Source organism: Erythrolamprus reginae, chromosome Z, assembly GCF_031021105.1.
Source record: "Erythrolamprus reginae isolate rEryReg1 chromosome Z, rEryReg1.hap1, whole genome shotgun sequence".
Classification (NCBI taxonomy): domain Eukaryota; kingdom Metazoa; phylum Chordata; class Lepidosauria; order Squamata; family Dipsadidae; genus Erythrolamprus; species Erythrolamprus reginae.
The window spans coordinates 28,666,428-28,678,671 of NC_091963.1; the positions used below are offsets into that span (position 1 = coordinate 28,666,428).

Below are 12,244 nucleotides of genomic sequence, written 5' to 3' on the forward strand. Positions count from 1 at the left end.
CCTCATTCTCTAAATCTCTAAATTTATAGTTTCATTTGACCAAAAAACTTCATATGTAAATTGGCCCTTTTGATTTCCAAAATGCAACATATCACATTGCATTTCAATGTGCAGTTGAAACTTTTGCTTTTCTGAAAAGCAGCCACTCTACATAGATACACCTTTTTCTTTGAAACATGAGTCTTTTGTTGCTTGAAATATGCATTTTAACAATTGGGGGGGGGGGGGGGGGAGAGGAATCTCCCTGTTTTGCTTTCAATAAGTTTAAATTGCATATCTTTTCCAACAAGTAGAGAGAGTTATAAGATTCAGAGCTGAAAGCCAGAAATATTTTAATGAATTTTTAAAAAACCAGTTCAAGGTTATGTTTTTGTAAACTTAAAAGTAAATGTCTCCATCAACTTAGAAACTGGTGGCATTATCAAGAAAATTTCAATAGGAATATTTTAAGATCTATTGATATGTTGTGAAATTCTTTTAATGCAATCCAGAGTGGATAATGATAGAATTCACTTGGCCCTTTTAAAATGGATTTTGCCAAGTAAATAGGAATTTGCCAGGTAATCACCAAGGATCAGGGAGGGAAGGAGGGAAAAGGAACGGAGATTGTTTTGGGAGTCAAAATCTAATGTTCAAGCTTAAGGGAAGCTAGGGTTGTACAAAAAATATGATTGCAGTTTAAATGCATGGTTGCAAAGAAAAAGAATAAATTCAAACTAACTTATGAAAATATGTATGGAATTTATAGGATTGTACATAAATAAATTCCATTTCACTGGAGATGTTCTTGATGTGGTGATCCTAAATATATTAATAGGATAGACTTTTAATTTGGCAAAAATTACTTTCTTGAAAGTGCATTGAAAAATAGATATAACAAGCATATCAGGAATCTACTTTTAACGTGCTTGAGAGCCAGTTCGGTATAACAAATAAATGTGCAAGACTAGAAACCAGGAGACTGAGTTCTTTTCTTGTCTTAGATACAAAACCAAATGGGTGACCTTGGGCCAGGCCCTCTCTCAGACCTAGTGAGCAGGAAATGAAAAGCCACTTCCAAAACATGCTGCCAAGAAAAAAAAAGCAATGACTTGTCTGTCTAGTTACCTGGAATCAAGATTGATTTAAAGTATCTTCATAAGCAGATTTATAGTGCCTATTTATTTAGTTTCAGCAACACCTGAACAAGTGTTTGTCTGGGTTTCAAAACTAAGATGAATTATTTAGCACTTCAATAGATTAGGAATTCCAAAGCTTCTAAAAACAGAATAACGGAAGTGTTGGAAAGGACCTTTGAGGTCTTCTAATCCAACCACCTGCTCAGTAGGAATCCCTATAACATTCCAGATAAATGTTTTCCTAATTTCTTTAAAAAAATCTGCAGTGTTGGAGCAGCCATGCTTTCTGCGTGCAACTCGTTCTAGTGATTAATTGTTCTAATTGTCATGACATTTCTTAGTTCTGAAGTGCTTTTCTGCTTGATTAGTTTCCATCCATTGCTTCTTGTCCTGCCATCAGCTGATTTGGAGAATAAATTTACACCCTCATCCTTATGGCAGCCTCTCAAATATTGAAATGCTGCTATCATATCATTCCTAGTCCTTCTTTTCATTTCCTCTCAAATATATGAGAAGGCATGACTTGCTTAAGAAGATTGCATGGATGAAGGACTCAATCTCCGAGTATATTTTTTTCTTTTTCAGTTATTTCAAAGAATATTATATATAAAATAATTAAATATATGTAAATTTGTTTATGGAATATAACTGAAATAATTCATTGAGTCTTCATTCCACAAAAATAGGTTTAAATGTACCGTATTTGAAAATCTCTTTATACATATTTTACACAATCTTATTTCATATTCTCTGAGTACCTCTTTGCATTGGACTGATCACATTTACAAATTTGGCATCTTAAAATATGCACTCCTGTACATAAATATTCAGAAGTAAGTCCTATTTGAATAACAGGTTAAGTTATAGACAATAAGTGTCTATATAAAATCTTGACATTCAAGTTAAAAGAGAATAATTAGAAACATACTGGATTTACTAATTATTCATTTTTAGATGACCTTACTTTATGAAATGTAGTGTGTATATAGTATTAACACAGATTGTGAGCAAGATTATTATATACTTGACAAATCTTCATGTCAATCCCAAAGATACTTGTTAGTATTATGGAATTTATGTAGCATTTCTTTTGCTATAACAGAACAACAAAATACCACATATAGACTACCATTAGCAGTTTACTTCTGAGCAGATATGCATAGGAGTGTGCTGCAAGGCTCCTCCCCCCACCTATAATTAATAGTTAACTACAGGTGGGATACTTCCTGAAGTGCTAAGCTGGGCAAAATTAGCCTGTGCAAATTAGATTTAAAAGGCATATCTAATCAGTTCTATCTATAACTACCTATATTACATCACTGCTCCACCACGTTTACACATGGCTGTAATTGTAAATTGAATTGTAAATGGTACGCAGGGTGAGATTTGTAGGAAAGAGCAAACTTAAAAAGTGTTGAAAAAAGCTACTCAATTCTTTAGCAATTGACACAAGATGCGGCAAGAAAAACTGAAATCTTTTTCTAGACTGTTGTAACTATGATGCCCAACATGATTCAACATTTAACTCGTACCAAACTGCTGCTCCTGAGTATCTACATCATGAATTCTATTCCTTATAATTTCTTAAAAAGTAATCGAATTATATTCTTAATAAATATTAGAAATAATACCGCCAACACTCCTAGTCCCTTAATATAGGGTTGTTGTTTTTTTTAATTTCATATTTTGTTTTCACGGAATGCAATTGTTTTTTATTGTTTCTTACTCTTGCTTTGCATACATAAATCTGGCCACTGACTTCATATTCATATTCTTGAATATGTTCTTACTCTATGAAGCTAAATGGGACAATCCTCCTAGTTCTAGAAGGGGGGGGGGTATGCCTGCAAGGAATTACATATTAACAATTGCATAATACTGAAGCAGTAACAGAAAATGAGACAATTGTGCTGTATTTTCATCTAAGTACTACAACAATAGAGCTAAGCTTTGAAGGAGCCCTGTTTTCTATTTCTAGATAGCCAAAGAACAGAAATGTTAGGCAAATATATCCCTTGGGGGGAACAGCAGAATTTCTCTTACATCTTTCTTTTATTGAAAACCCCCCTCCCCCCATTCTTCACCTTATACTCAGAATTGGCTCATAATTAGCAGATAAGTCATAAGCACCAAAGCTGATGGATGAAGAAAAGTAGCATGAAATCATAGCACACCAAGGATATTACATATGCTGAAGAAGTAATTTGGTGCTTTTCCTCCCCTTTCGCTCTATAAAAAATTGTGATTTATATAGAACTTCATTCACATGAACATTAACAACAAGGACTATTTTGCTTTGGTGATGGTAGATCACACACCTCTTACACTTGTTCTATTTTTTTTAAAACATCTTTCTCTGGGTTGTACAGATATGGGTTAGGTAGCATTTGGCTTCACTCCTGAAGAGTCTCTGACCAATATCCCTTGGGCTTCCTTCATCCTTTTATTTTTGCCAAGAGAATCGATCACTAGAAGGTCCTTTAGTTTGTGTTTAATATCAGTCAGCATAAATTATAAATCCAGAAAATGTGCTGTATTTGTTGTTGTTTCCTCCATGTGCTTTTCCACCATCTAATTTTATATAGACTTCATCTCCTGGCTCCAAATGTAGGACCACGCTGTTGCTGGCATAATCATAGTTTTGATCTGCATCTTGTGCAATGGCACTAGCTCGCACCTAAATAAAATACAGAAAAAAAGACTGTTCATAATTTTAGTACTTGTCAACACTCAGGAATGAAACTGTATGTTCACTTGAAAGTTCCAACTTATATTTTGGGGTTTTTTTTCCCCTTTACCACTGCAATTAACATTTCACAAAAGAGCCAGTTTTAGCTGTAGTAAAGCTTAGAACTAAGCAAAAATAATCTGTTGTCTGACTATTGCAGCTTTCATCCCTAAGCAAAAATAATTAATGTTTGAAATCCTTTTAAAAACTAACTTAGCATGTCGCTTGTTTATGTTTCACATGCATACACTATCTTCTTCCAAGTTTGCTAGCTTGAGCTGGATTCAAAATAATTATTCCAAATCTGTAATCCACTATTTTTTGTGAACTGTCAACTTTAACCTCCTTTCCCAATCTCACATTCTTTAAACATATTTGGGTTTGCAAACTCAACACTTTTACAAGTTTCATTGGATTTTCCATGGAAGTTCAAAATAATGTTTAATATACAGTATGTCTTTTGAAATAATGATATGATATGGAAAATTATAATGCAAAAGCTATTTCATTATATTACATTATTTCACTACTGGTTATTTTCACCAGCTGAAACTAGAGGTGCATCAGTATGATATTGTGTATGATTCTTATCAGTTCTATATCTGAATCAGGACTTGTGGGTAAAATAAAGGATGCAAGATTATAGAAATGTGAAGGGCAGTCAGCATGTAATCTATTGATGCTGTTAGATCTGAGTTTAAAAAATGTTTAATGCTCTTCAATAAAAACGATCAAATTGAAATGTGAATCATCTGAAAGAGCAACATGAGTGTGAAATCAGCAGGTAACTATCACTATTATTTTTAATATTAAAATATTTTTATAAAATCAATACTGAAATAAATATTGCATAGTTTTGAGATTCTAGTCATATACAATTATTTAAACCTTCAAGTCAAGAATTGCTTTAAAATATAAGTCATATTGGATTAACTATATTTAACGAATAGGTTATTTGAAGCTGCTAGCACATCTGATATCAGTTCAGTATATAACTAAACAAGACTTGAGTCAGATCTTTCTATGTACTTTAGATGCATAAAGTTAACCTTTGATAACCATTTTTTTGCAATGTTCTAAAGAATAGTTTATTCTGAACTAAAGAATAGTTCTATTCTTTAATAGATCTACGATTGAATGGTTTTGGATGTCTGAACTAAAAAAAATAATTCAAGACTTCATATAAACTCTTCTGGATATTTTTGAAATTGGAAGAAGTAAAATATGTAAAAAATGCCTATATATAATACCTTTCAAAAGTATAAATGATATATATTAAAATTAAATGTTTATATGGAGCCCCACGTTAATACAGAAATATTAACAATATATAAGACTTCCTACAATGCAAGATCAGACAGTGGATAGAAAGCTTAGAAATCATAGAAGCAGAAAAAAACCCTCTTCTGTACTATATAGAAAGCTTCAAGAAGGCTTATAGGATTTGTAATTACCTTGAACATGTTCAAATTTAGACTGTCATAATGTAGAGTAATATCCCAAACAGTCCAATTTTGATTCATTGCTTCAGAAATAATTTACTATTTATTGAGGTAATCTGTCTTGACCACTCTTTAATATCACAAGGGATATTTCCTAAAAATGAAAAAAACTGAATGGCTGAGGACGTTAGAATACCAATGTCTGAAATGTACATCAATGTTGCTACTGGTACTGTTCTACTACCCAATAGCGGTGATAGTTGGAGACTCCGCCCACTTGTCCCAGACACTTCAGCACATGCGTAAAAGCCTCACCGTGTAAACTGGTAGCAACGGGATTTAGAACATATCACTGAACCCATCTATGCTCTTTCTGAGGTAATAATTCTAAATAACAGGAAAATGATACTTTTTGGTGTATGCGAATGATTATTGCAACATGAAGTGAAATAGTGCTTCCATTTCATTAGGTTTAAGTATTGAAATTATATTCAAATTCCATGTGCTTCATCTAAATATTTGTTGGAATTGCATGATGCTTGATATTATAGCTGATAATATTGGTGCTTTTAGCATATGACATAAACTCTACCTTTAGCATTAAATGCATTACCTTTATAGCATATTAGGCAATTCTTACATTATCATAGAATAGAAACCATAGCAAGATAACTCAAAAAACAGTATAAACAATGCAATAGTTTTCTATTTAGCTACTGGGCCTTGCATCTGCATTAACCTGAATCCCATACTCTGTATACTACCTTTATAGCTTTTTCTCTCTTGCTTTGTGATTGTGGGTAGATAGGACAATCTCTTTTTAAAACCTATAAGGACAACCTCAGAAGAATATTCCAATCTGTATTGCTGTACATGCTAAAGGCATCTCCAAATTAAAACAATGTGTACATTACATAAGTTTCATGACTGCTCACCTCATTGGGCTATAAAGGTATACAGGGACAGTCAAATTGCAAACAAACTAATTATGTGGTAGTCTCAGCAGTTCTATATTTATGCTAACTATTAAGGAAAGCAATAAGCTATGTGGGAATCCTTTAAATATTCAGTATGTTTCTCTTAAATATTTTCTCTCTTACAAATTGCATGTATTTCAGGAATGATATTTTTCTCATTGCTATGCAATCTATAACACTTTTCATTCTTTTTAAAACATAATTTGTCTACCCTACCAATAATTTGTATAGAAAATTCAATTCTCACAGTTCATTAGCTATCAATGCTATAACATCAAATCATTGCCCTTAGAATATCAATGGATTACAGCTAGTCACCAATATAAAAAAAATGGTTTAAGGATTGCTTATGCCTGCATAAATAGGAACTGAATTCACTACTAGCAAGATCAATATTTGCTGTTTATTTGGTGATTGAATTAATTTTTAAATGTCTGCAGCTATAGACTTAGTCTATCTTGAAGATAATATGAACATTTGTTTTCATACAACATGCCATGCACTAGATTTTATTTTGTTTTTGTCAGATTTTAAAATAGTCTTCCTTGCAATCTGATGTAAATGTGAGAACTGTACATTAACTGTTATAATTAATGTAAACCAATATATAGTATTTCTGAATGAGACTTGTTTATTCGATTATTGTTTATGCTTCCATGGTTTTATTGTTCATGTACTAGTCATAAGATATAAACACAAGGTTAAAAGCCATGTATTATTAATTTATCATCCTCTGATGACCCCATCTGTAATATGCAGTCAATCCAAAATTGAGGTGATTAAAAAGTGCTCCTCTGGGTACAGCACATTGGTATTCTGCAAAAAAAGAACACACAAACCCTTCAGTAATTTCCAATTTAATTATTCTTCTTTTCAGGAAAAGGATACTTTCCAATTTCCATATTTGAGTTTTTGCAAGATATTGGTTAAATGCAGGAAAACCATGCTCTGTTCTAGCTATAATTTTAACACAAACGCATAAACAAAAAGCAAATATGAATTATTTCTGGTATCTCTTAATCTAGAAGTAGTGATAAGAGAGAAAATGGCCACAATTAACACATGGTTTGCACAAACAATGCTTACCTGTACTCTAAGTATAAAAAGTCTCTAGTATTTCCTGATAAGGATTATGAACTTGGCATTATGTCATCAAATTATAATTTTACTTTGACTTTCATGAAATAATTTGGACATTCGCTTTGCAAAGTTCATTTTCATCCATAAATCACTGAATTTTTGAGGGAACAAATCCATCTGGATATGAGTACTATTTTTTCTTAGCCATATCAATCACGCTTACACAGACACTAATGAATACAAACAATTAGCATATAGATGACATCTATAAAGTTATATGCATTCATTATTGTCCATGTAAGTAAGATATATAGAAGTAACACTACTTTAGAATGATTAAAATTTATAAACCATTTTATAAACTTTCATGATCTTTAGTATCAGGAGGGGAGTTCTGCTTTGGCTTTTTGCCAAAACAGGTGGGTAAAATAGAACAATTGTGCCTTCTCTAGAAAGTCTCAAAAACATGGCAACAAAACCTGATTTCTGATGAAACTTTTAAGATTAAAAGACTAAGAAACTTTTAAGGTTAAAAAAAAATAAAGTGTAGATTGTTTAAAATAACTAGGCCTTAGTTTAATTATATTTTAGGACTGGTATCACTTGTCTATTCCAAGTCTTGTACCACTAGTGAGCTAGAATTAAACTCATAGATGCCAATTCTCAGTGCACTTATTTGCAATCCCAAAGGGGGCTATGGCTCAATAATTATGTACAGGTACTGCCTTATGAGATGCTAAAGTGCTTAATTTTGTGTTTAATAAAACTGGGAATAATTATTCCACCTTCCCAAGTTTCTCCAGAATTTCATATTTTATTTTTGTCTTTCGGGCTTACTCTCCTTTAGCCTAAAACTCTGCCGAAGCTGTAACGCCGGCAGAACATTCCCCCCTATACACAAACTGGTCACTTCCCTTCTTCACCCATTTTCTTCGTGCCAGGTATCCTAAGAAGGCATAGCGAAGGTTTGCCGGAGACCCCATCGAAACGCTCAGGTGGGAGTAGAGTGGATCCTGTGCGCAGGGAAGAGGGAGAGTGTCCTAACAGAAACCGGGCTGAAGGAGAGAGGTTTGCAGGGCTTCCGCCCGGTTCGACATTCATCTGAAAAACTCTACCCAGACCCCCACCCTATATGTGATAAAAGCCCCCGGGACCATTTGGAGCTAATAAAGAGCTTTGTTTCCAGTCTGGGCCGCCGTGCCTGGAGGCCCTTGGGAAAAGCCCGCGCTTTCCTCATTGCTACCGTAGCAAGGCGCGGTTGAAAGAAGCCGCTCAACCCGCCAATGGCCCAGCCTTGTCTCTACTCCTAAACCTCACTGTAACGAACCGGGTCTTCTAGCCAAGTTCCGCCCACGCCTCGTGCAGACTTGGAGAAGAGACGGCTTCTCGGATAGCGAAACCGGCTTTCATTTCGGATGCAAACGTCTTAAGGAAGAGGAGGGCGCTTCCTAACAGGCCCAACTGAAACAGGCGCTCCTGGTTTCCTTCTCCCTCCACAACTGTCTCTAGTACTGTAGCAGTACTACAGTAGTTCTCCGTTGTCGGGCAGGAGTCATATAAGCGGCGTTTTCCTCATGCAGCGACACTTCTGAAGTTACAGCCCCGCACCTAGATCTTTCGCCTACGAGCAGGTGGATCGCCCGCTGAGCCCATATGCTCGCGGGCACTGGAAGGACGATTCCCTTTCCACTGGCTCGGCCCTTCTCGTGTCCATGTGGGCAATGCAGATTGTCCCTTTTCCTCACGCAGCAGCAAATGCTCCCGTCAGGGCCCAAAGCCACGTCCTCCTTACTTCCATCTACTTAAACTCTTGCTAGACTACCTTTCTTATGTCCGTCCCACCTCGTTATAAGTCTCCCGAGACCTTCCCTTCCCGCCTGCTCGTTTCAGAAAACAATTTAAAATGCGCGCAGTTTAAATCATTGCCCCCAACGCTATTGCATCCTTCCTCTACTCCAAGCATCCAAGAGCCTGCGTCTTCCATCAGAAAAAGGCGGGTACTGAAATAATGAAGAACCATTTCTTGGCTGTGGGCCTAATGCCAGTTGCTGTGGGCCAAATGCCAGTTGATTCACAGAAGAACAAGGCGGAGCCCTTCAACCGATGCCCTCCGGACGCTATACCCCCGGATTGCCTGACACCGGCAACGGGCACTCTGTTTTGGGAATGGGGCGTAATGCATTTGCCTTCCATTTTCGCTCTTGGAGATCTCGAAGGCAGCCGTAAGGTATTAGATTGTGGGGAGCTCAAGTCGTCGCAAGTAGGCAGCAAACTTCGCTATTCACACATGCAGTGAAGTCCGATTAAAGTCCCGTATCTATTCCCTTCTACACATTCTCACGTATACCAATCCCCGTGTACATAGCCATTACCACAGCTGTGCAGTACTCTCCTAAATCGTTAAAAGCCGGCTTTCCAAATAAGGATTTGTCAAACTCACCATTTCTCATGTTAAAAATTGTGTGTGTGTGTGTGTGTGTGTGTGTGTGTTTGCAATTTCCCCAAAGAAAATATACCCCTGCCTCCAAGAGAAATAAAATCAAGAAACCTCAAATAGTCGCTGCCTTGTTGATAAAATGCTGCTCTTCTGAACCCAGCAATCAAAAGAAGTAGACTACAATCGAGGTAGGAGAGGGTCTTTTTTCCTATCCTGGGGCCACAACCGAATTAATATTTATTAATATTTTAATCAAAGCACCGAGTTGCTGTCTAGGCCTGTTTCAGTCTTACTCAGTAGGTAAACTCGGTTTGGGTCTAGCGCACCATCTTCCCAAGTCTCCTTTGTCATCCTAAACCCTTACCAAGATACAGTACAGTATTGCCTTTTGGGGTGCCCACGGAGCCTGGATGGCGCTCCTCTCCCGGATTACCTTCAGCTTCCTCGGGTCCCAGAGCTCTGTTAACGATGCGAGCATTTCCCCTAGGGCTTTCTCTTTATGGGTGCAAAGTGCAAACTCACCTCTTCATAAGTGTGCAAAAATCCCATTGCAGCCTTCCTGTGCCTGCAGAGAGGAACCTATTTTTGCTCCCACTGGGTCTTCAACTTCCTAAGCTACTTTAATTTTCTTGCAGGATTTCCTAACACCGGTCGAACTCTGAGTCCATTGGGAAGTTTATCCCCCTTGATTTTTAAAAATTTATTTTCCGCTTTCTCTAGCCAAACTTGGCCAGAAAAAGCGGCTGCAGGGGAGGCGGAAATGCCACCTGCAAAAGACCAACCAATGCAACTATCTACCCCGCGCAAGCAAGCGACAGTAGGTGAATTTTTGCCTCTCCAGGATAAGCCTTGGCCGAAATATTTTTTTTAGAATCTCCCCTCCCCGCTCCGCAGGGGCTCATTTCTGCGCCCTGGAGCTTTCCCCGGTCCCACCTGGTTATTCTTGCAGAGGTCAGCCCACATGCTGGTGCCGTCGCCGCCCCGCATGAGCACGTGGTAGGTGAAGAAGTAGATGCCCGGGATGGAGCAGGTGAATTTGCCGGTCGTCGGATCGTAATGGTTCCCCAGGTTGGTGACGACGTCGTCGAACTTCAGGACCTCGTAACCCTCGTGCTGGCGCTTCAGGCCCGCGTAGAAGGCGATCTTGGGCACCGTGCTGTAAGTGGCGGCGCTGATCGCCCCGGCCGCATTCAAGCCCGGAGCTCCCGGCGGGCCAGGTAGACCTTGGCGCCCGGGTTCGCCTTTCTCTCCCGGCGGGCCTATCGGCCCCGGCGGACCTGGTTCCCCTGGGGGCCCCCGAGGCCCGGCTTTACCCGGCCGGCCAGCCTCACCCTTGGGGCCTTGGATGAAAGTGGGCAGCGATTGCATGAGGCCGCGATCGGGCGTGGCCGCCGTGCTGGGCGCCTTGGTTCCGCCATAGGGGTCGCAGACCATGCGACAGGTGCCCAGCATTTCGTAGTGCGCCGATGTTCCCGCCGAACTCACCAACACCGGGATGAGGATGACCAGGAGGAGCACCATGACCACCCCTAGCGCACCGGCCGCGATCAGCCGGCGCCTGCTGCCCACCAGGCGGCTCAGCGCAGGGCGATCCTCTTGTCTGCTTTTGGACAAAATCTTGATGGTGGGTCGGCAACCTCTTCCAGCCGAAATCACCGCGGGGTAGCCTCCCCGCGTCCGTGGGGCCTTGTCGCCCTCTTCCTCCCGTCGACCGGGAGGGGCACGCGGGCAGATCTCCTTCGCCAGATCCTGAAGCTCAGGGAGCCTTGCTCCGCGCTGCTGTCTTGGACGGCTTGGCTTCCCGTCTGGGGCACCTGTGGCTGCCGCTGCTGTTAGGCTGAGTGGAGTCGCTCACACTTTTATGCTGCGACTGGCGATCGACTTTTTTTCTCCCCCCCGTCTATGCCAGCTCGAATCAACTTCTCTTCCGCTCCTCCCGGTCTCCTCTTTTGCGATCTTCTCGCGGGTCGCTCCCCTCCCTCTTTTTCCCCCTGCCTTCTTTTATTTCTTTTTTTTCCCCTCCCTCCCTTTCTTTCATTCATTCATTCTTACTCCTCTGCAGCGACACCAAATCTCCGAGGGCAGCGGGGGACAGCGCGTGGCAGCCTGGGAGATTCCTGCTCGCCACTCGCGCCGGGGAGAACGGAGGAGACGGAGTTGCCTCTTCAGTCCTGGTTCGCTCCTTTCGCCGATGCCGCTGGAGGATCCCCAGCCGCGAAGCCCCGCGCGCTGGAACACGGAGCACAGCGATGAGCGCACGCAGCCCGATACCACGACAAGAGGAGGCTGCTGAAGGCGCGGGGGTAATTTATAAGCGCCCAAAGGCGCAAAGGAAAGGGGAGCTGGTTTGGCGTCTCCACCCAGCATCTGCTCCGCTCAGCCCACTCACCGAGAGTTTGGCATCTCTCTGACAAGTGTGGGGAAATGTTTTCCTTCCCTCTCCTCTTTCCCTGCCTCCCCTC

General features: G+C 39.8%; 1 protein-coding gene across 1 annotated transcript; it reads right to left on the minus strand.

Annotated features, from left to right (window-relative positions):
• Positions 1 to 3,520: 3,520 nt before the first annotated feature.
• Positions 3,521 to 11,303, minus strand: C1QL3 (complement C1q like 3). The gene is made up of 2 exons (XM_070767036.1): positions 10,716 to 11,303; positions 3,521 to 3,795 (listed from the first exon to the last, which is right to left on the minus strand). Exons 1-2 carry the CDS (start codon positions 11,301 to 11,303, stop codon positions 3,616 to 3,618), a joined length of 768 nt encoding a protein of 255 aa, XP_070623137.1. The 3' UTR covers positions 3,521 to 3,615.
• Positions 11,304 to 12,244: the final 941 nt, after the last annotated feature.